The 24103-nt window shown below is 32.4% G+C and overlaps 1 protein-coding gene across 2 annotated transcripts in view; it reads right to left on the minus strand.

The window, feature by feature from the left end:
- The window catches only part of LOC127702551 (E3 ubiquitin-protein ligase rnf213-alpha-like), a 151314-nt gene that overhangs the window by 62822 nt on the left and 64389 nt on the right, over nt 1-24103 (minus strand). For both annotated transcript variants that reach the window (XM_052206794.1, XM_052206793.1), the window contains exons 32-58: nt 23215-23480; nt 22647-22815; nt 21946-22079; nt 21576-21773; nt 20988-21110; nt 20271-20391; nt 19664-19902; nt 18625-18707; nt 17603-17736; nt 17162-17248; nt 16405-16581; nt 15691-15851; nt 15127-15349; nt 13979-14149; nt 12645-12707; nt 12206-12315; nt 10675-10815; nt 10250-10412; nt 9574-9650; nt 9169-9301; nt 8290-8397; nt 7533-7618; nt 6771-6968; nt 5819-5945; nt 5366-5539; nt 3527-3663; nt 894-1098 (exon numbers count right to left, since the gene is read on the minus strand). In XM_052206794.1, coding sequence (XP_052062754.1) covers nt 894-1098; nt 3527-3663; nt 5366-5539; nt 5819-5945; nt 6771-6968; nt 7533-7618; nt 8290-8397; nt 9169-9301; nt 9574-9650; nt 10250-10412; nt 10675-10815; nt 12206-12315; nt 12645-12707; nt 13979-14149; nt 15127-15349; nt 15691-15851; nt 16405-16581; nt 17162-17248; nt 17603-17736; nt 18625-18707; nt 19664-19902; nt 20271-20391; nt 20988-21110; nt 21576-21773; nt 21946-22079; nt 22647-22815; nt 23215-23480 — 4008 coding nt within the window. The remainder of the gene's footprint in view (nt 1-893; nt 1099-3526; nt 3664-5365; nt 5540-5818; nt 5946-6770; nt 6969-7532; nt 7619-8289; nt 8398-9168; nt 9302-9573; nt 9651-10249; nt 10413-10674; nt 10816-12205; nt 12316-12644; nt 12708-13978; nt 14150-15126; nt 15350-15690; nt 15852-16404; nt 16582-17161; nt 17249-17602; nt 17737-18624; nt 18708-19663; nt 19903-20270; nt 20392-20987; nt 21111-21575; nt 21774-21945; nt 22080-22646; nt 22816-23214; nt 23481-24103) is intronic.

The following is a 24103-nucleotide window of genomic DNA, read 5'->3' on the forward strand; positions in this document are numbered from 1 at the left end:
ATTTCAGAGCTGATAGATCTTGACCAATTGATCAATTTTACCCCATGTCAGATTTGCTCTAAAAGATTTAGTTTTCGAGATATAAGCCAAAAACTGCATTTGACTCCTATGTTCTATTTTTAGCCACGGTGGCCATGTTTGTCGATGGATCAAAACTTCGGATACAATTTATAAACTAGATACCCTAAGGAACATTTAGTTAAAGTTTGAAGGTATTTGGCCCAGTAGTTCAGAGGAGAAGATTTTTGAAATAGTTTACGACGACAGACGACGATGACGACGGATGCCAAGTGATGGCATAAGCTCACATGGGGCCCTTCGGGCCCTGGTGAGCTAAAAACAAACTGGAGATTTATATAAATAAAAATTCCAAAAGAAATCAAATTCTATCAAGTGTAGTATAGTCTGTTGAAGTCTCATTTATTTAATGGGTGTATGAATATGAACACCAGTGAGGCAGTCCTAGCTATACCTAGCCAGTTATAAATTCTTCGAATAATATGTTGTAATCCTACATTAGTCATGTAACTTACCTGAAATCCTGTGACGCAGCCTCCAGCTATACCTGGGAGTTGTATAAGGAGGACAACATGGATATTAGACACTCTGTCATGGATCTGTTGTAGTTATCCCTAAATCATGATGTAACTTACCTGAAATCCAGTAAAGCATCACCCAGCTATACCAGGGAGTTGTATAAGGAGGACACCATGGATATTAGACACTCTGTCATGGATCTGTTGTAGTTATCCCTAAATCATGATGTAACTTACCTGAAATCCTGTGAAGCATCCTCCAGCTATACCTGGGAGTTGTATAAGGAGGACAACATGGATATTAGACACTCTGTCATGGATCTGTTGTAGTTATCCCTAAATCATGATGTAACTTACCTGAAATCCTGTGAAGCATCCTCCAGCTATACCTGGGAGTTGTATAAGGAGGACAACATGGATATTAGACACTCTGTGATGTATCTGTTGCAGCTCATCCTGTAAAGTGTTTCTAGCACAGGCTATTAAGTCTCCATTCTGGTCACCACTATCACATTGTATAATCAACAACATGTCATCTGAAGTAGTCTGGTCCAAGAATGACCTATCAAAATATAATAAAGTGTCCACTATATTAAACGTAATGGTAATTTTAATATACATAACCTCTGTGATGTCTTGTTTGGTTTATTGATCATGACTGAGTTTCTCATTGAAAGCCTTTAATATCAAGGTGTTACTACAGGTTTTACATAAAATGTAACATTTTCAATGATCCATTAAAAAAATGAGGTCAAGGTCAAATGATCCATATCTGCCAGCAAGAAATGTACACTTTACATATTGTTTTATTCACCAAATATAGTTGACCTATTGACTGAGAAATTAATCTTACCACAAAACAATGTTGACCAATGAACCATGAAAATGATGTCAAGGTCAGATGAACCCTGATAGACAAGCATGTATACCTTACACCAAATAAAATTGACCTATTGTTTATAGTATCTTCAAAATAGACCTAACCACGAAAACTTAATGTTGATCTCTGAACTATAAAATGAGGTCAAGGTTAGCTGAATTCTGTCTTGAGAGACATGTATACCAATTATAGTTGTTCTTCTAATATAATAAATGAGAAAATCATGTGATAAAAAAAACTTAAGTTTTTTCAAGTAGTCCCTAAACCATGAATATGACTACACAGTTAGGACAACAGATATATTCCAGATGTAAACTTCAGCAGTTGGATGATCTGTATGCGAAATATGAAGTTTTCAGGGTTTTTACTTTCTGAAATATAAAAGCTTAAATCAAATAGTTTATGCCGTGAGTACGGCATTTCTGTCTTTTATTCTTTAACTTTCAGAGCAGGCAGCTTGTATTACTCACCTGGTATCTATGTATAACATTGACCAAAATTACTGCTACATTTAAAAGTTCAACAAGAGAATATTTTCATCAAACCCTTAAAGTTTCAAAGATTGGTTAAGATTGACCAAATAGTTTTCTCGTGAAGAATCCTTATATCAGATTTGCTGTAACTGCTATTGTTTTTGAGATATAAGTCAAAAACTTTGAAGTTTACTTAAAAATTGACATTTCTGGGGCAATAACTCCTCAATGGATTGTCTGATTTTTCTGAATTCTGCAGGTGATCGACCAGGACCTGCTGATAATTTCTAACCATGTCAGATTTACAGGTGATAGACCAGGACCTGCTGATAATTTCTAACCATCTCAGATTTCCTCTAACTGTGTTATTTTTTTGATTGATATATATGCCAATTCACAAAAAGGTCGTCATTCACTTCAAAAGCTAACCAAACCTTTGAACAGACTTATTCAGAAGGGATATAGTTACAATACTGTTGTCAAATCATTAAAAATGGCATTTTTTGGAATTAATATTGTTTCACTCATAGGGTCTTTGCATCGGAAATAAACACATTTATTCTAAAACCAGTTGTTGGCATGATACTGGTTATGTTCTTCTCGTATAATTTATGATGGCCTAATACTAAACGCCTAACGAGAGGGGTTGTTGTTGATTTTCAAATGATGAAGACATAATCTTTCAGTCAGTTTAACTGAGGTCTGGAGCTGGCATGTCAGTAATTGCTAGTAGTCCTTTGTTAATTTGTGTTTATCATTGTCATTTTGCTTAGTGTCTTCTGTTACCTATTTTAACATCGGACTTGTACTTCATTTGAACTGAGCTTTACTGTGCGTTTGCTGTGTGTTTGTTTATTCCACATTGGCTAGAGGTATAGGGGGAGGGTTGAGTTGTCACAAAACATGTTAAACCGCGCTGCATTTTTGCAATTGTCCTAATTCAGGAGCCTCAAGCCTTTGTTACTCATGTGTTGTTTTTATAAATTTGGGTTCATTTGTATGTTTCTGAGGTAAGTGTGGCATCGGTTGTGCTGAACTAGTGTACATTATTGTTTAGGAGATAGCTGAAGCCCGCCTTTGGACACAGGATTATCTCGCTGCTTTGAAGACCCATTGGTGGCCTTGGGCTGTTTTCTGCTCTTTGGACAGGTTGTTGTCTCTTTGACAACTTCCCAATTTCCATTCTCTATTCTTTTTTTTTTTAAATTTACGATGGCTGACGGACAACAGACAACAGACATTAACATTGGACGCCAAGTGATGAGTAAAGCTCACATGGCCTTGTAGGCAGGTGAACTGAATTAGAGATTTTATAAAATAAGTTAATCAGAATCAGGAATTACCTCTTGCAGCCATGTTTTCCATCCAATCAAAACAAAAATGGAATTTTATAATGGGCCTGTAATAAGTAATTCTTGCTAAGTCTGTTTAAAATTGGTCCAGTAGTTTGAAAGAAAATGAAAATGTGACGATCCATACAGTTTCATTGGGAATTTTGTGTTTGCCACCAGATGAACATTAAATGAGGAAATTTGCATTTAGAACCTTCCATATATTGTCCTGCTAAGTTTGGTTCCAATTGGCTATTAGAGTAAATATCAGACAATCAAAAATAACAGTATATATATAACTCATACTTGATTTGTCTACTGAATTGTTGTTCTGTGTCAAATGACTGAAGATTCAGTAAAACTATGTTCTTCCTCAGAATAGGTAGAAATCTACACAATATATCTATATCTGCTATGGACAGCAACTTGGAATTGGTTGTTATCTGAAAATATATAAAACTTACTCCATTAAAGTAACAGGTAAAGGTACCTAAAAAGGATATGGTATATGGTGATTTTTATGAAATTCTTCAGGCAACAAGAGCATATTAAAGGAACTGCTTATGAATATAAAAAAATATATACATGTATGTTATTCAATACTTTGGAGGATAAACAATTCAATTTCCAGTAGATAGAAGAAAAAAGGTATAGATTGGACATAAATACAGAAAAAAAAGCTTGAATAATATTTATTTTTGACATTTATTTACCCTTTTTAAAAAAAAACTGTCCTATAAATTTTCTTAACTAGAGGCTCTCAAGAGCCTGTGTCGCGCACCTGTATCTACTGTGGTTTTGGAAATCATGTAAAATAAGGTTAAAATCATAATAAATAGTATTAGATACCCCAATAATGATTGAGACCAAGTTTGGTTTAATTTGGCCCAGTAGTTAAATTAAAAGCAGGTCATCCCATTGTAGTCTTACAATAGTTACTGAAGAGGCCTTATCATTATTTAAATTAGTTTTCAAGTTGTGACCATTTGAAATTGTTTTTTTTACAATTTTCCCATAGACTTCTATAGTAAACCCCTATGTTCTATTTTTAGCCATGGCGGCCATCTTGGCCGATGGGCGGGTCAACAATATTTTAATATTTTAATACTTTATTAAACCAGATACCCTAAGGATGATTTAGGCCAAGTTTGGTTAAATTTGGTCCAGTAGTTTCAGAGGAGAAGATTTTTGTAAAAGATTACAAAAATTTTAGAAAAATAGTGAAAAATTTACTTTAAAGGGCCATAACTCCTTATGGGGTCAATTGACAATTTTGGTCATGTTGACTTATTTGTAGATCTTACTTTGCTGAACAATTTTGCTGTTTACAGTTTATCTCTATCTATAATAATATTCAAGACAATAACCAAAAACTGCAAAATTTCCTTAAAATTACCAATTCAGGGGCAGCAACCCAACAACGGGTTGTCTGATGCGTCTGAAAATTTCAGGGCAGATAGATCTTGACTTGATGAAAATTTTTGCTCCGTCAAATGCTTTAGTTTCAGATATATAAAATAAAAAACTGCATTTTACCCCCATGTTCTTTTTTTAGCCATGGCGGCCATCTTGGTTGAATGGGTGGGGTCATCGGATACATTTTTTAAACTAGATACCCTTAGGATGATTTAGGCCAAGTTTGGTTTTATTTAGCCCAGTAGTTTCAGAGGAGAATATTTTTGTAAAAGTTAAAAGTCGACAACGGACGCCAAGTGATGAGAAAAGCTCACTTGGCCCTTTTGGGCCAGGTGAGCTAAAAACAGTATGTTATTGCCACTGAAATTTTTGTTTGATTGATACAAAATTTAACAGGGGGTTGGAGGGTCAATAAAATCCATTTTTGCTGAATAAATTATTCAAGTGCAGATCACAGTTATCCTGACAATTTATAATTACTTGTAATTTGTTTGAATTTTTCGATGGTTACTAAACTATTATAAGGTGTTCTTACAAGAAAGTTGTCAATGTCTTTGTAATATGAGTGAAAGATCGGTCAAAAACCTTTGATAGTCTATAATTGTTGGTTTGATGTCTCATTGATATTTACAACACATCAAATGCCACCTTCTATTCACAAATAATCCATTTTAAACACTGTCAGTTCTTCCTAGATAAACAGACCAAACACAACTAGCTAAATCTAACCTGAGCATGGATGTTTTTCTGTTTTTGGTTTGCTACTTTATAACGTAGATAATCTGCCAGACTTTCATGGTTCTGTTCTGAGAAGTATGTGTCAAATATGCCTTGATCTTCAAGTTCTAGCACTGCTGCAGGTGTAGCACACCATAAAAGGATACCTTCTGCATCTTTTAGAATCTAAAAGAAAAACATTTCTATGGTTAAAACGTAACTTTAACAGAACTATATATGAAAATCATCAAAATTGCAAATGATCATTCAAAATGATTAAAGTTAAAATTTGATAGCTGGGCTCTCCAGAAAATCTGCCAGTAGAAAATGTATAAGTTACCAAAATTTTTTACTAAAGACTATGTTTGGATAAACTGAGTCTGATTTAACAAAAATTTACTGATAGTTCTATCAATTGAAACTTTATGTAAATGCTGATTTTTCTGAATAGATGTTTTATGATACCTCATTTTCCATTTCTGGTATAGCCTGGTCATTACACTCTCTTTCAAGACAGGCATACAGTATAATAGCAGCACAAGTGTCGTCATGGTAACCCATAAATGCATCTCCAATTTGTCTGCTTTCTTTTCTATTATGAAGAAAATGTCTCTACACATTAAAAGTTTCTTTTACTACCAGTTAAAAAAAAAACATTCATTTTTTCAAACTTTACATAACTTTCAAAATTAATTGTTGCAGAAATGCAACAAAAATGACAAACAAGCACATTTCCAGCTGTCCTGGGTTTTTGTTTTATTGAAAAATATTCTACATCTCCTTTTAGTCATGCAAGAATTAGGAGATAACTGTATTGTATTTTAAGCTCCGACAGCATCAATTGGTGATTTGATGGTTGTAAATTAAGTTTACTGCATTAGGGTAGCCAATTAACAGGTATTTGCGACCATCAAATCACCAATTGATGCCTTCGGAGCTTAAAATACAATATTGTTTTCTCCATTCTAATGAAACTGACAGAAAACAATGTCAAATCATACATTTAAAATCTGTCATACCTCGTCTGTGCTTGCGCAAACGTTTTTATGGCATCAATTGTGAATTGATGCCATGAAAATTGGTGACGTTATCCAATCAAAATGAATGTTACAAACAATGTTGCATTAGAATTTAGATTTATTGTTTATCTTAATTTGGAACTATAAATTAATGTTAAAAATAAAAGTAAGGAGCAGATCCAAGATTTGACATATCAGGAATAAGCAATTAGTGAAACCTCTAGAAAATATGTTTTTGAATGCTTTCATTATTGGATTGCTCTCACCTCAGTTTAGATTTGATCTTTGTTCATATTCGTATTGACAGCAAATTCAAATGTGAAACATTAGATCTTATAATATATGGCAATGTAAATAAAGAACAGAGTATCTGATGCGTTTAATAACAAAACACTTACTTTTGCCTATAATGCCTCATATGCATAGGAACTTTGACCTCACAGAACTGCTGTGCCCATTCCTGTAACTTAACTGTTAGTTTTAGATGAGAAGGTGTCAGCATGGTCTTCAATGATAAGAAATGTTTCTCCAGACGATTGATCAGTGGAATTGGAAACTTGTCATAAACAATCTGTTTCTCTGCTACTACAATCAGTCTAAGTAAGAGCAAATTGATATTTTTAACCCATTAAAGATAAACTACCGGTATACACTTTAGTCACTGATGCTCATTTGTCACTTTTCAGGTGCAGGGACAATTACTTGAGGCATTGATATATGTGAAAAATGGTCATAAGTGGCAACCACTATTTCTACTTTCAATACAATTATAAAGTCTAGAAAAAGTTCTTATTTTTATATGTATAAAAAGATTACACTTCCACTACTGTTATAATAGATTCCAACTTTGACTTTCATGAAAATTGATTTCTAATGGCTCTACCAAAACCTAAACAGAAATCATTATAGGTTTCTATCAAAAATTGTTTCAGAGGGACTGATGTCATGTGAAAATAGATTTGTTTTCACTTTTTCTTGAATTTCAGCATTATCCATTTTTTCAACAACAGTCAAAATCTAGAAATTTTACATAATTCCCAGCTACTTGTTAGGAAACGACTCTTATATTTGTTTTTTTATCTATTATCAGAATGACTTCCACTTATCAGGTGCTTAGTAACCTACTCCAGACTGAAAACTATATAAAAATTAATATTTACCTGAACTTTCTGTGTACTCTACATTTCACTCTGTGTGAACCAAGACCTAAGTCTACATACCTCTCTCCTCCAAACTCTACATAATACTGTAATGTACAACAATTGTCAATATATATATTTGAAAATTTAATAAATATAATTTTAGTGTTTTTTTTAAATTTTACTGTCTTATTAAAAAAAAAATGAAAACAATACAATAAATGTTATGCTTTGGAAGCATTTTTCTGGATTTACTTTCATCAGGAATGCTCAAAGCAGAAAATATTTGAAAGCCTAGGATGTGTAGGAATTGAAACATCTGAAAAGCCATATGACCAAAAAGGACCTACACATAATAGCCAAATCCATCTAAGGTCAACTTTGCCTGAGCGAGTTTAAACTTCAAGTTTCTTAATAATTTATAAATCTATAAATGAACAATTTAAGAAAAAGAAGTATCGACTACTGAGCTGATGACACCCTTGGGTACTGATAGTCCACCAACCTACCGAGTACTAAATATTTTGTCAATTCATTATGACTATGTACACCTAAATTAAGGATTAAAACTTTCCACTTTGTTGTTTTTTTGTGTGCTTAAATAAACCTTTTAATGTGAGCTCACATTATTTTTAGCAGAATTTTTGGTACAAAGAAAATAACTATAAATATGGGCTAATATTCAATAGACAACCAACACTGTACAAATTATTTACTTGTTCATATCAGTTTTAATTGCAATATGCAACCCCTTTTTGTTTTATTGAACAGATTTTACCTGATTCAGAGCATCGTAAAGACTTTCATATAGATTCTCCAAGTTCAACAGGATAACAGTACTGCCAGTCTCCATACAAACTTTGATACGGTTTATATTTCTACACACCTAAAACAAATTCTTTCTGTATAATATACATCATAAGTCACTTACACAAAATTTGGCACAATGAGACTGTAAAGTTGATTCAGTATCCAGTAAAATTTTTAAATGAGTAAAGTTTAATCAACCTGCATTGTCAATTTCAAGATGCAAGCCAAGATTTGAAGCAGACTTAATTATATGTAAATTTAAATCTATGATATGCCTCAATTCAGTGTAAAGTCAGTTCTTTGCAAATATTACATAACTCAATATAACTATTCAATGGTTCTCTAAAACATCACTAATGGTTAGAGCTTTTTTCCTAATGATTTTAGTTCAAAGGTTTGGTCTGCTTGCTTGCTTTGTATAAATGTTTGCTCAAGCATTGCAATTAAGAGTGACATCTGCAATCAATAGATAGACAGAGCATCAGCTTGTATACGTTATTCTCTGCATTCTACTTAACATCCAATAACATTTTAAGTATAATATATACAAGCTGAAGTCCCGTCTATCTATTTATTGCAGATGCCAATCTTAATTACAATGGATGAGCAAACACTTATACAAACAAAGCAAGCAAGCCAACCAAACCTTTAAACTACAAGCATAAGGAAATTACCTCTAAGCAAAAGTAATTCTTTAAAATAGCAAAATATAATTATGGTGAGATTTTTGTTCAGTTTTTAATTATCATGTTCTTCACAATATGGCCCATTAGAGATATAAATCAAGTTGAGCAAAAGAAGGGACAATACTCCACACATTCAGATCAGACTTGGGATAAAGACATACCTGTGTATATTCTTGATCACTGGGAAAACTACTTCCAAATATAACAACAGCATTCTCCATGGTAAAGATTTTCTGTTGTAATATTGTCAGGGCTCCATAATTCTCTGTCAGTAGTAACAGGTATCTGGTCTCACTGCAAAAATAAAAGGCAAAAATGAAGGCTGACCAAGACAACATTCAATAGCTGTTTCTAGACACTGATTAACATATATTGGTGTTTAAGGGCAATACAGCCAAGAAACACTGCATGCAAATTGTGAAAAAGATGTCTTTTCCTTTGCAAGTAAACACTGATGATTAATATGTATTTGTATAAGTTGACCTTTGAATGTCTTTTTTGTTTTCTGTTGGGTTGCTGTTAAATAGATTTATACTCCACATCTTCTTTGATTAAATCTGACATACCTGATAGATGTGTCTTGACCTGTCAGACAAGCCTGGATCATTCCTGCTGGGGTACAATCTGGATCAGTTTTTCTTGGCTGGAAATATTCCATAAGAGTTATAACAGATGATGGTAACACAGATATTGACATTAATTTAATTGTTTAATTCAGCTCATATATATAAATATATTCATAAACTAAATTTTGATCTGTATCATGGCTTGTTTTCAAAGTTATGGATTTTTACATATGTGGTTTGATTTTGTGGTTACCACAAAATTCTATTATTTTCTGCAATATAGTTATTCCAGAAGAGCCTTTGTGATACTCAGGAAGAAAATTCCTATTGTCCTTCCATTAATTCTCTAGAAATTTGGTTGTTTGGATATAAACTATTAAGAACTCCAAAGTATTTACATTTTCATTCTGTGGTTAGTACAAATGGTTAAACTCTACAAAGTTTCTAAAATAGCAACATAATTTTTGTTTATGAATTGTAATTGTGATGCTCACTTTGAGGTTCATCAGGGATATGTTAAGACAGTTGATTAGTTTTGTCTCTCACATTCTAATACGTAAATCAAATCATACTTCCCAAAAGTAAAAAAACTCAATCATGTATGAACAATTTTTCTATGATTTGTTTGCCAGACTAAAATTATGATCTGATAATATGTATCTTGTTGTTGGAATACCTTATCATTTTTGTCCACTAGATGTGCCAATTTTTTGCAGAAAATGTCAACTGGTTTTACATTCTCTAATCCTCCAAAATTTCTCAGTATGGAATGCTGTAGTTGGAACCATGTTGGCTTCCTCTTTGATTCTGACACAAAGCCATATAACATCTTCAGTAAACTAAAATAACAAGAATTCATTTGTTGTTGTGATACCCCATACTTAAAAAAAACAATGCATAAGAAGCAAGACTACCGGTAAATATTTTTTTCCCTGTTACTTTTATACATACTGTGTATTAATGCATCTAATTCATCTTTCTTATATCATTATATTTAGCTATTATCTTCATTACTTTTTGTCATAGTGTTAAAGCAGCACAAAATCAGTGGATCTTCTGGGCAGTTAACTACTAAAACTCAAGATAACCTGTTATATTTACCTGTAAAAGTCTCGAAGACCAAAGAATTCTCTCATCTCTGTAGAAGCCTCTTTAAACAAAGCCAAATAAGAATCAGCCATTGGGTGTATCATTGGTTCTATGTATTTCAATACTTTCTGTTTCTTTGTAGTACATATCCCTCTAATAAAACAATTTTATGCATTAAATGTCAATGTTTATCCTTAAAGAGAGTTACAATACTTTTATAATAAAGAAAAAATTATACCTTCCCATAAGAAAAACCTTGTTCCTTTATAATTTAATCTTCTTTGCAAATCTAAATTTTGTTTTGTCTAACAATTAAGTATAATGAAGAGCTCCATTCAACATTTTTTAATAGAATAAAAGAACTTTTAAAAATAATAGATCGGCACTGATTTTCGAACTTATTCGAGACATTTCTGATATAAACCTTTGATATAAATTTGGATAAAAATGTGGCAAGAATTGTACACATGAGAGCGCTAACAATGCAATTTTCCATATAATTAATATTTTCAAGGGGCATAACTCTTTTAAAAATAGTTCATCAGCACTGATTTTCAAACTTATCCCATTACATTGCTGATATAAACCTATGATATAAGTTCTAAAAAAATCTTTCAAGTGTTGTACATGTGAGAGCGATAACAAGACCGGACGCACAGCCTGTGTTTCTATGTTCCCCGCAATGTGTTGCGCGGGGGACAATAATTAGTATTCACCATCAATTTAACAAAAACTTCCCAATGCTTGATGGTCCTGAACTTTGATATCAAGAAGAAATTTGTTATAGGCAATATAAAGACTGTATCTTATGCTATAACAAGAAATGATCTGTCAAATTAAAAGCAAGGGTTTCCTGTATTTTGAAGGTAACCATTGTTTTACTTAAAGAGGGCAGCTAGTTCAAATGAATATGATGTATTCTTATATATAGAGCTATCAGGCTTATTTGAACTACCATGTTCTGTGCCTATTTTCCAATCTTTCAAGAATCATATGCTCTGAACGATAAAAGTGAAAATCAGCAATATTGAACTTGACCTTCATTTTGTTATTGGTAATTTCATGTCAAAATTTGAATAGCATTGGTTGAACACTTAATAAGTGTTTCAAAGAAACACATGCGTCGCTGCATACAAAACAATTGAAGCAACATGTATACTAAAGCATAATGATTATTCCCTAAAATCATTGAAGCCATATAAACTTGGATGAAAATTTTCCTTTTGCAATGAGTGTAAAATTTCAAACTATTGGCAAACTGGAAGTGGTTGCATAGCAGATTTAAAAATTGCTAATACACTTCAACTCAACATTATCAAGCTGCATACCAAATACAAAATCAATACCTGTCCTAGAAACCAAGAAATATTTGAGGAAAGTTAAACTTTTCTTCTCAAAGTCTTTTGGATGGATGGATGCAGGGAATGCCAGACAGAATTCAGCGGTTACCAGACCTGCTTTTGCCGTTAGTGATGCAGGTTAAAATGGTGTCGATAAGGTGTATACATATCTTATGAATTATATTATTAAATTTTTTCCATACCTAGCACTTTCGATGAGTTCTGTGATATCAGGAACTTCACGTTGTACAAGGATACCTCTATTCATTTTGGCTGGATCCAGGGCCCAGTTTGATATACCAATGAAAGCAACCTACAAGTATTTAAGGAAACATATCATATGCAGGAAAATATTTATTCTTTATAGGGTATGAACCAGAATTAACACAGTAATTTAGCAGTACTAACATAGTTAGAATTCAGCAAATTTACTTGCAAGGCTTCCATATATTGACTGCTAACATGCTAAATGGACTTGTAAAATAAATTGTCAACTATTCAATTCATTAAAAGTTTTGAATATCTTATTGAAAGTATTGAACTTTGTTTTTTGGGAGGGATTGAAGCTATTGGTGAAATCTAAGTACACAGTTTGGTTTTTGCCTATTGATTTGTATTTAGGAATCAGTAAACACAATTTACCTTTTTATAGTCTGCTGGTTCTTCATCGTCAGGGCAACCATCTTCAAGGAGTGGATGTAAGGTCTACAAAAAAATATTTATATATTGAATTGTACTTTGATAGAGATCATGACTATATTGTTTTTCTTTTCATTTTTCTTTAGGAACTGGTAAACACTGCTCAGTATGAAAAAGTAGACTTAATTCTGTTTTAATCTAGAGATAAATTTCCATTGAATAGCTAATTACACAATTGATACTGTTGTTTTCAGAGTTTTGCCAGCTATTGTAAATTAAGTTGAATAGAACTAATACGGAACAGGTGGAAATAGATGTAAATTAACAAAAAGCAGAAACTGTGGAGTACAATTCATGAAGAAGAAAAAAATCTAAATAATAAATAAATTTTCTGTGAGCTATTCAGAGTCATGAAGTGCAGAATAAGAATTTTCAGATTGATGACAGCTAAAGCAAATTAATTTTCAGCCATGTATTTATAGTAAAAACTATGCTTAATATTTATCACCATGTTATCCTACAATCCCTTAACTGTATTTCATTAAATATTACAATTTCTAAGAATTCAGATCTACTTGCACTGGTAAAAATATTTAGAAACTATATGTGTCGAAACAACACAAATGGCCCCGCTCGCCAAAAAGTTTGAAGCCATCTTTTGGACTGGAAATTTGAAAACGAAAGTCCGTATAAATGTTACTTTCACGAAATTTTCAAAGTCAAAAGCCCTTAATTTCGGCAAAAATCAGCAGAGAGGAAACAAACCTAAACTTGATCTGTAACTCATCATAGTAGATTCAAAGTCTGTATAACTGTTATTTTCATGAAATTATCAAAGTTCAAAGCCTGTAATTTCCACAAAAATCAGTGGAGCAGAACCAAACTTAACTCATCATAGTAGACTCACATACTAAAATTCAGCTCAATATGCGAAGGCGTTTAGAAAAAAAGTCTGTATAACTGTTTGTTGCGGAATGACGGATAAGGGTAACACTATAAAAAAAAAGTTTGAAGCCATTTTTTGGTGAGGAAATTTGAGAAGAAAGTCTGTACAAATGTTATTTTCATCAAATTATCAAAGTTCAAAAGCCTGTAGTTTCGTCAAATATCAGCAGAGAAAAACCAAACATAAACTCGATCTGTAACTCATCATAGTAGACTCACATACTAAAAATCAGCTCAATATGTGGAGGCATTTAGAAAAAAAGTCTGTATAACTGTTTGTTGCGGAATGAGGGATAAGGGTAACACTATATGGCTCCACATTGTGGTGGGGCCATAAAAAACACAAAGAAATTTACTGTTTATTAAATATCAACAGGAAGAACTGTACCTACCTTCAACGGCATTCTTGGTGAATCTTCAGCCAGACCAATTTCATCCAATACAACTATAGACACAAATCTATCTAGAGGTTTACCTTTCTGGAAGTTAGCACATTGTCTGAATGTACCCACTATACCTTCCGGTACTGACAAATGACTGCATTGGAAAGATACCATTTGTACCTGTAAAATTAGTTAAGTAGGTGACCTTATGTACAAAGAGAAAAAGTAGTTCACAGAAAAATCTCATATCTATCTTTCAGCAAAAAAGACCCTCATAACTAGCTATTTGTTAACTCTTTGGATGGATGGATGGATTGATGGATGGATGGATGGCTGTTTAACTTTCAGTGGCAAATTAAATGCATATTCAGGACATTAAGATGATTATGTGAAATGATTATTAACCCTGCTTTGTACTAGAAGTACACACTGAGCTGAACATGTAAGTTCACAAGGTATCATTCTGTAGGAAGATAGGTCACCTAACCTGGACACATTATTCCGACTCCCAGTTGACCAGTCTTTGCTCTTACTCCTAAATGCTGGATGCTTAGTGGAGAAGCAGCAAATACCAATTTGCAAGTCTTTGGTTTGACGTCGTGGGGGTTTAAACCCATGACCTCCCACAAGACCACTGAGGCGGTAGTTAACCCTTTGGCAACCAGGGGTAAGACCACTAACATTAAGATAAGACAAATCATTTTAATTAGACATGTTCATTCCAGCACAGTCTTGAGTGGGTTAACAACGAAAATTTGAATAGATTCTAAATGCAAATTTTCAACAGACAAAAAGTATCATTTTCAACAGACAAATTTAATTCTGAGGTGGAACTGCTTCATTAAGTGAACATAATGTGATCTACCCACATTCTATGAAATTTGTTACAATGCTTTTCCTTCCAAAAGCTAAAGAGTCGTTCATTTTACATTTTTACAAATTATCTAACAGTTTGATTTCATATGACATTTCTGATAACGGTAAATCTAGAAAAGTATTTTTTAAAAATGTATAAATTGTTATTTTCTTCTACATTTACAATAACAGTTAACTTCTGTATATAATCATCATTAAGGATATACAGAAAATGCTTCCCTTAACAAGTCAGTCTAAGACATATTAAAGATCTCTCAAGACATTGACATAAAGATAATCACCTGTTTGTAATTTTTGAAGAGTTCATTCTGAGCAGCATTTCCCTGCATGGCATCAGCTACTATGGTCTTAGCTAGAGATTTAGAACTTCCAGGTTTACCCACCAGGAACATAGGAATCCTCAGCTCTATACACACTATCATCATAAATACATTCTCCTTTAAAGCCTGATTTCTGGCTATATTTGGTGCTAAGCTAACACTATCCAAGAATACAGACTGACATCTGTAATTATATATAGAGGAATGCTTTATCTAATATTTATATCTTTCCTTTTAAACCTTTTATACTAAAAAACCTATGATTTTTTCAGCTTAAATATTAACTTTATTACTTGTAACATTTATATAAGTATCTGTCTTTATTTGTTTACTTTGTTAAGATAGATTAACATTTCAGATTCGTTTCTTCTTCTATTTCATTGACTCAAACAATAGTTTCTCATGATTAATTTTCAATTTTTCTTTTTCTTTCTATCTTGGTCTTTTGTACTCTACTTTTTTTAATCATGTGGACTATACACATCTCTGCCACTTTGTAAAAGTCAGTTTATTGTAAATGCTTACTTAGAAATTTCCTCTTCAATCTGATCAGCACCTCCTGGTAACACCAAGGGTTGTGTGAAATACTTGGCAACTGTATCCCTGTATTCTTTTCTGTTCTTCAAACAGGCATGGTAACAGACCCCAAGGGCAAGCACCAGTGACCTGGTCACATCATCTATTTGCTATAAAAGTTTTATAACAACTTGTTAAAATGATCGTGAAAAATTGATTTCTATGTAGACCAGATCTGTTATAGCTATGGTTTTTTTCACAACTGACATATTAGAGCTGCAACTTTTTATATGTGAGACAATGTATAGTAATTGGCTTTATTGAACTTAAAGTAAAAATTCATTCATAAAATGAGAGATAAGTCTATGGGAAAATATTGTTAACGTCACAAATAAGACTTTATATGGTCAGTGACTGTATATCTGTATATAAATGCTTATTCACACATTACATGAATGCACAAATAGCATAATTGCTGTGTAAAGGACATTTATCTGATAAGGTGTTTCCCATTTACCTGATGAGATCTTTCTCTTTACGGGATGTGGTGTTTTACATTTACACGACAAGGTGTATCCCATTTACCTGATGGGGTGTTTCACATTTACAAAATACTTTACAGTTAAAAATGGGCATAACTCTAGAACGGTAAGTGACTCACTGCCTAAATTGGAACCCTGGTGGCTACAACAGGGGCATAACAAAGAGATGTTTCACATTTACCTGATGTGTTTCTACTTCCATTGATTCATCTTCTGAATCTTCCTCTGAATCTTCTGCATCATTCATGTTGTGAAGTCTCCTGAACAATAACTGGTCTTCCCTACTCTGTTTGTAGAACCAACTCATCATCTGTAAAACTCTCTCTACATCTCTCAAGCTAACAAAACTACACTCATCCTAAATATAAAATTGATATTAAATTTTAATTAACTTTTCTTTTATCAACACATCGTTTCCAGTTTTGGTTACACTTAATAATATATAAAGTCAATACAAATATTTTAAGAGAAAATCTATCCCTCCTTAGGAAATTCTAGTAATTCAGGAAAGTAAATTAATTAAAAAAAAAAAGAAATATGTGTCCATAGGACACCATGCCTCACCCGCACTATCACATTTCCAAGTTAAGTGAAACCGGAAACTAGGCCAAACCCTAATCTATCATACCGGTATATAAAATAGTTCACTTAATAATGAACATGCATACTAAGTTTCAAGTTGATGCAGTCAAAAAATACCCTTAACCAAAACTTTAACCTGATAAGGAACAGACACTCTAATGGAAGGACTGACAGACGAATGATTTGAAGGACATACAACACAGGCCAGAAAAAATAATGCCCCTGTGCTATCCTAGGCTAAGCATACAAATCTAAAATTAGGAGTTCATAAATTCTTATACTGAAAAAATAAAAAATAATTATCAAGACATTCAGGGAGTATTCAGGGAGTATTAATTTTATAAACAAAACTGTACCTTTTGATCTCTCATAAAATCTTGAGATACAGTAAGTATCTTGCTTAAAATTGTTTCTATTCCAGAAGGTAGTTCCCCATTTTTTATCTAAAAAATTAATAATGAAACAATCATCTGTATGAAATCATGTTAAATATTAAAAAGATAATTACGATTGATTTCTTGACAGTTTTTTTTTTAACAAATCACAAAAAGTACTTAACAAAATCATCATATATTGAAGGTTTTCACATACAGTTCTAAAGCAGAATCAGATGTTTCAATTTCAGAAAGCTTTTGTTTACTTCATATGTGAAAATCTAATTCAGTTGTAAAAACACCAAAGATTTTATAATAATTGATTTTGTGTTACATTGCGTATATTATTCAGGTCCATGACTGAGGCAGTTTTATTCAAGATTGCATTGATTCAGCTCAAAAATAATATATTGAAGTACATACATATCTGAGAACCATCTGTTTGATATACATTTCCTCTACAACTGTGTTTAATTGTCCGAAGTCCCAGACTAGGGGCAACATACTTTGTGGGAGTGGCTGGACACGGTATACTAAGTGTCTCATTGGTATTCTCCCTGTAAAATATAACATATAAATCACATCCCTGAAAATATGTATCTGATTGATTGATATATTTGTTAAAGGAATCAGTCAGCAAATTATTTTCCTATATTAAACAAAGAAATGGAAATAACAATATGGAAAGCCAATGGATAGATACATTTTATAACTGTTTTCCAGGGGAGTATAATTTAGTCCAAGAATAATATATAAAGCTGCGATATTTAAAATTAAACCTGAATAGTATTCTATGGTAATTAGTCTCTTATATTTCCTAAAAATATCAAGGCTTTGCAACCTTAAAGTTTGCAGATTGTTATTGTTTGGTATGTAAGGAAAACAAGTATAATAAAAATACCGAACTCCAAAATTCAAATTCAAATTAAAAAAAAAAAGCTGAAGTCTATAAAAATGCTATCAATCAACGGAACAAGTGAAAAACAACTGCCATATTCCTGACTTGGCACAGGCATTTTTAAAGGCAGACTTTGCAGTCAGTGGATGCAGGGGTACAATCTTTACTGAATATGAAAAAGTTAACCCTGTCAAAGCTATACACGGCATATTCCACGATGACGTATGCCGCCTGCTACTGCTGTTCGCGGCATATGTCGTGATGACGATGGATTTTTCATCCAGACACGTAACCATTCGGTTTTCATTTGGGTCCTCTCTAATTTTTCCTCATATGAATCGATGATATACAAGGTCCCTTTTGCGGTTGAAATCGCGGGAACTTTAATGGTAAAAGCATGCAGTAGAAGCAAAATAAAAAAAATATTTTGACAAAATGCAAATGGCGGAAATCGAAAAAGACGCTGTAAATATGGAAATATTTCAGCATTTCTATGGCGAAACTGGCAACGAGAAATAGCTGAAAGGGTTAATAAGTGTTTACATACCAAGTTTGTCCGTAGTTTTGTCAGAACTGACATAATAGCCAAGTCCTGCCTGTTCTAATCTCTTTATCAACTTCTCTGAATGTCTAAATTTCAGATAAAGAAAACAAAACAGTTGTAGTTATAAAATCAAATGCCATACACCCTAAAAAAAATTTTATCCTTTAGATTTCTTTCCAAGTATGTTTAAATATACTATTTATTTGCTTATAAAAAAAAGCTTAATTCAAATGCATCTTTGGTTAGGTACAAACCAGAAATGAATTTGACTTTGAGAAAAAAAAAAACAATAATAACAGAGTTGTTTCTTTACTTTTGGTTTTTTTCAAGAAGTAAGGATTTCATCATTTTATATCATGAATTTATTTGCCATACATGTATTCCATTCCACATTTAAGTAATCTTGCATGGTTGTACAAATTTTACAGAAAGTTTATTCTATTTTTTCCACAAGAGCTTGCATTAATATGACAAGAGTTAGTATTAATCATAAAAAAATTAAGGAATAACAGTACTGTAGTTATAAGAGTTGCTGCTGTCCATTTGCCATTGGATGGTCACAAATGCAGTTTTACAGGCAACGAGAAGCAGAGACAGTAAAACGGATATTTGTGACCATCATATCAAAATTGATGGTGGCAACTCTTCAACTACAGTACTGTTTTACGATTCTAATGCATTACAAATAGAAATAATATATAAGACCCTAACAAAATTCCGTGAAACTTCATGAAAGATTTTGGAGCATTGACGTCACGGCTAAACGTGACGTCATACAAATGAGAAATTACAAACTGAAGGTTATTACTTTACTATAACAATTCAAATTTGGATAAAATCACATCAAAACAGCATTTTTGAGATGGTTTTATTTTATTTTCAATAATATTGTAGTAATCCAACATTTGTTGATTCAAGCAATTTACAATGGCGGGTAACTCCTTAGATAAAACATGTCAACTGTGAAATTGATAGTAACTTTTAGCCAATGAAAAAACTTGTTACATAAAAATTGCAGTAGAATTCATAAAATAAAACTTACTTTCTATATGGATTACAAGCTGCCACTATTTTCAACCTCTCATGAAGATTAATTGGTTTTCCTCCAAGAGACTTGTCACACATAATTTCCTTGATTACGCCAATGGCTTCAGTTGTATTAGCTTCATCAAAGAACAACACAGTGTCCATATTTTTATAGGTTGCAGAATTTTTGCTTGCAATTTCTTCTGCTTTCTTCACTTTTCTAATTATGTCAGATGGCTTTGTTCCACCATGAACCTGTGTAAATATAGGACGAAGAAAGTTGTAAAAGTTATGCATGCACAATTCCATGAATAAAACATGAAATCTGTGTGAATATCTTCAAAAGAATTACATCATATGCATAAATACAAGCAGATTGCTACAGTGACCACATAAACTTGATAATTTTTTATTAAGTCTAGTCTAAACAGAGCTAGTAGAGATATGGTAAATCTTCTACTCTTCTCAAAATGCAGTCTGATTTGATAGCCTGAAACTGTTTCTTCCAAATGTATTGAAGGCCACGCCTTCTTTCACTTCTATGTTAAAACCTGAAGATTGCTAAATTGAGCACATAAACTTGATTAGTTTCCTCAGTCTTGGCATATAGACCTTACTCTTACCTTCATAAGAATCATATTTTCCACTTTTACACCAGGAGGTTGCTGAAGTGCGCACATAAACTTTATAAGACGAGTTTTACCACATCCTGTCTCCCCCATAATGATAACTGGTATGTCACATCTGAAGTGATATCAAATATTGCTTAGTTATATTTATGTGATAACTTTCATGAGGGGCTAAAAATAGCAAAATTTTTATATTGGTTTATAGCGCAGCTAAAATTTACTTCTCAACACAATGATTCAAGGGGCAAAGATAGATGAAATTTTAATCACAACTATAGATTGGCTGATTGACTGAAAAAAAATATACCCCAAATTTAGCCCAGTTCATATGTACATATGTACACATACATAAGAATTATTGGGAACTTTATTTCAGTGTGTACAGATTTAGTACAAATAATAGCTAATCTGTCTACTTTCTGTTTTGGAGGCCGGTGCATTTTGAAAGAATTTGAACAATAGTTAAAATCATCAGTATCATTATAGATTGGTTCACAGTACTTCTTCTAATTCAAACATGCAATGATATTAATTCTTAACAAGACAGTTTTATAAATTAGATGAATTTAAAAAAAAATTCTGAAATAAATCCTAAAGAAAACTATCAAACAAAAGTAAAATATACCAAAGGAAACATATTCAATTAATGTTTCCATATACCTATAAGGCTTTAAACTAGATCTTTTACCTCAGAAGTCAATCTTTTATTACCTAAATCTCATATAAATAGCCAGAATCTTTTTCACATTGTCTGTTGTCAGTTCATACGTCTCATCAGGGTCATGTGGTAACTCTAGTCCCATCACATTACATAGCTTATTGATTTTCTCATGTCTGAAAAAGTACAATTTCGTTTTAATGACTCCCGTTTCAAAAGTACTTTTTTTCTTAAATGAATTCATTTTCCTGTTAACTTTACATGAGGCAACACAGGTAATTTTTTTACATAATGGATACCTAGCAACTATTGTGGAGGACTGTCTGAAAGTCAGAGAATTTTGAATTGATCAATTGTCAAGACTTACATTTTGTACTTTCCATACCATATAGTAAACAAGAGAATACTTCATAAAAGACAACAAAAAGTTCTACTTAAAAAATTCAATGCTTCTCTTACATTTTAAGTAAATCTTTTTGTGACAACTGGAGGTTTTTAAAGTGAAGTTTACATGGTAGAAAATACAATATTCCTTTTAAAACTTAACATTAATGTTCATAAGGGAGGCACTATGCCTTGAAATTCCATATAAGGAATGCCTTTGAACTTGTCATGATAAAGTAATATGTAAAGTTAAATACCTAGGCAATGCATCAAAGTTTTCTGACAGATTGACCCTGTTTCTAACTAAAGCATCAAACAATGTATGTTGCATGATTGCTGCCTCTAAAACCTTTCTGGTCTGCTGATCTATCAAGTTACCACTTCCTCTTTCAATGTTGAACCCAAGGAATGTCATGCTGTGATGGTCTGGGTTGAAGAATAGATATGGATGTGGGCTGAAAGAAATATCATATATACTGTTCAAACTTTGCAATTTACATAAGGGCAGAGTTGCATGCATCTTTAATCTATGAACTTTAATTTGTTCTATATTTTATACCTTATTCTTATATCTAACAACTATTTTGATTTCCTATTGCACAATCTGGTTCATTTATTAAATATTACCTAGTTTCCCAGGTTCGTCTCATTTTGTATTGTTGTACTACATCCTCCCCATCTCCATCGTCCTGACTGATTTGTCTCTGTAACAGGTGTATTGGTGATTCTTCACTCACTTCTAATGATCTCGTAGAAAAATCCTGCAAGTAAATATTCCATCAAACTACATTTTCTTAGTATGCATATGTATATGTAACCAACTGATGAAATTTCTTCCTGTTCGAATTTCTGAATAGAATTCCACTGTTATCTTAGCTTTTTATCTATTTTTCTGTTGACTTTACTTATATAATTATACACCTTTTGGAATAACAATGAAAACAATTTTTTTTTAAAAGATTAATTATGATTGATGATTGAAATGGTTCTAATCCAAATTTATATATTCTATTGCTAAATAACAAAACAAGATATAAATTTCGTCAATTTTGTCCCTTTTTTTTTTTTTTTTTTTTTTTTTTTTTTTTTAAATTAATAAGGTATCAATTCTGCATTATTAACACACAAAAATTGTACACATGTGTTTATCATTACCAAAATTAGCTAATTACAGGATGAATGAATATAGGAATTAGCATGAATGCTCTATGAATTTTGCATGTTTTAGATCTGAAGACTAATTTTGTGTTGCAAATAGCAAATAAAGGAATCACTTTTTCAGCAGGTCTTTAAAAAAGTTATAAGCTGATGTTAATAGTCGAACTCACTCTGGACATCTGTATAAGGAATCTCAGTACAAACTTGGAAAATCCTGGTAAATCTTCTGAGGCAGCTAAACAACAGAAAGCTGACACCTCAAAGTCTTGTAGCTGTTTGTTCAGGAAGCTGACAAAATGATATAACTCGGACCAAGACGGATCTCTTATACCACAGTGTCTGAAAAATATAATGCTCTTCATATTTAAAAAGAGATATTGTCTGATTTTTTTCTGTCAATTATAACCTATGTTTAAAACCCATTCATCAACAATAATCGGGCATAAAACAAGCTATATTTCTTTTATCTATAAAAATATATTAACATCCCTATTCCAACCAGAAGTGACTGTGTATTTAAGCATCCACCACAGCCAAAAGGACACCCCAATTTAGTAAGGGTTTTATTGCCTGATGGGAGAAGTCAGAAGAATATGATTTCTCTTTAGATTGTTACATGCAAGCAACAACTAGATCAATACAACATACCCCTTCTAAGCATTTGGTTAAGAAATATATCAGATTCATATTGTCATAAGAGTCATCAACCAAAAATGAACAATTGGCATTGTTACATACCTGAGTAAAACAACTAAACAATCCTTTTTATCTCCTTCTGCCTGACTAGGATTAACACTGTCAAGTTTACAGTTTGTGTCAAGTCTCTTTAGGTACTGGTATGGTCTCTGGAAAGTTTTACTCCTGAACTCTATATTATCAAACAATCTATCATGAATTGTATTATCATCAGGCTGTCGTAGGATGTCTAAACTTTCCTGTGGAGATCTACAGATAATGTGAGGTAGAATGTCCAGGCAGTGATGTAAACACTTCAGCTTCCTTCCCTGGAATCATAAATAGGACCATGTACTGACTAGATTCATTTATTTTTGTGTGTACCAATTTCCGTGGATTAGCAAAAAATTGTATTTATGTTAACACATGATTTCATTGTTTTGAACAGTTTGCAAACAAGTCCATAGCTACTTTGTTCTTAGTTGAACAATAAATTTGTGGTTCACTTTATATACCAATTAAATCCAAGAAAATTGGTACCCAACAAATAACAATGAATCGACAACCTACCATAAATAAACTGTTGACACAGAGATATGTCTCGCCTGTCAGAATTAGATTCAGATAAAGACAATCTGAGGGACAGCAACATTGCTAATTAATTCAAAGTCGCTGGACCAACTAGTGGGTAGGGCCTGGAAATGGTTGACAAACTGAGATATACAGACAGTAATGCAACTTTATAGAAAATATCATCGCAAGTAGTTCATATCAACTTAACTTAAGCAGAAAACTAATCATTGAAAATTGCTATTTAATTGAGACAAAAATTGAAACACAAAAAATTTAATATTTAGCTAAATATGCAAGTCATCTTTCAATTTCAGCTAAAAATAGGCTTACCTCTTTGCCAGAATCCCTAACTTAAAAGTGGTCTAATCACAATGCCATC

The sequence above is a fragment of the Mytilus californianus genome, unplaced genomic scaffold, assembly GCF_021869535.1.
Source record: "Mytilus californianus isolate M0D057914Y unplaced genomic scaffold, xbMytCali1.0.p SCAF_5, whole genome shotgun sequence".
In the NCBI taxonomy this organism is placed as follows: domain Eukaryota; kingdom Metazoa; phylum Mollusca; class Bivalvia; order Mytilida; family Mytilidae; genus Mytilus; species Mytilus californianus.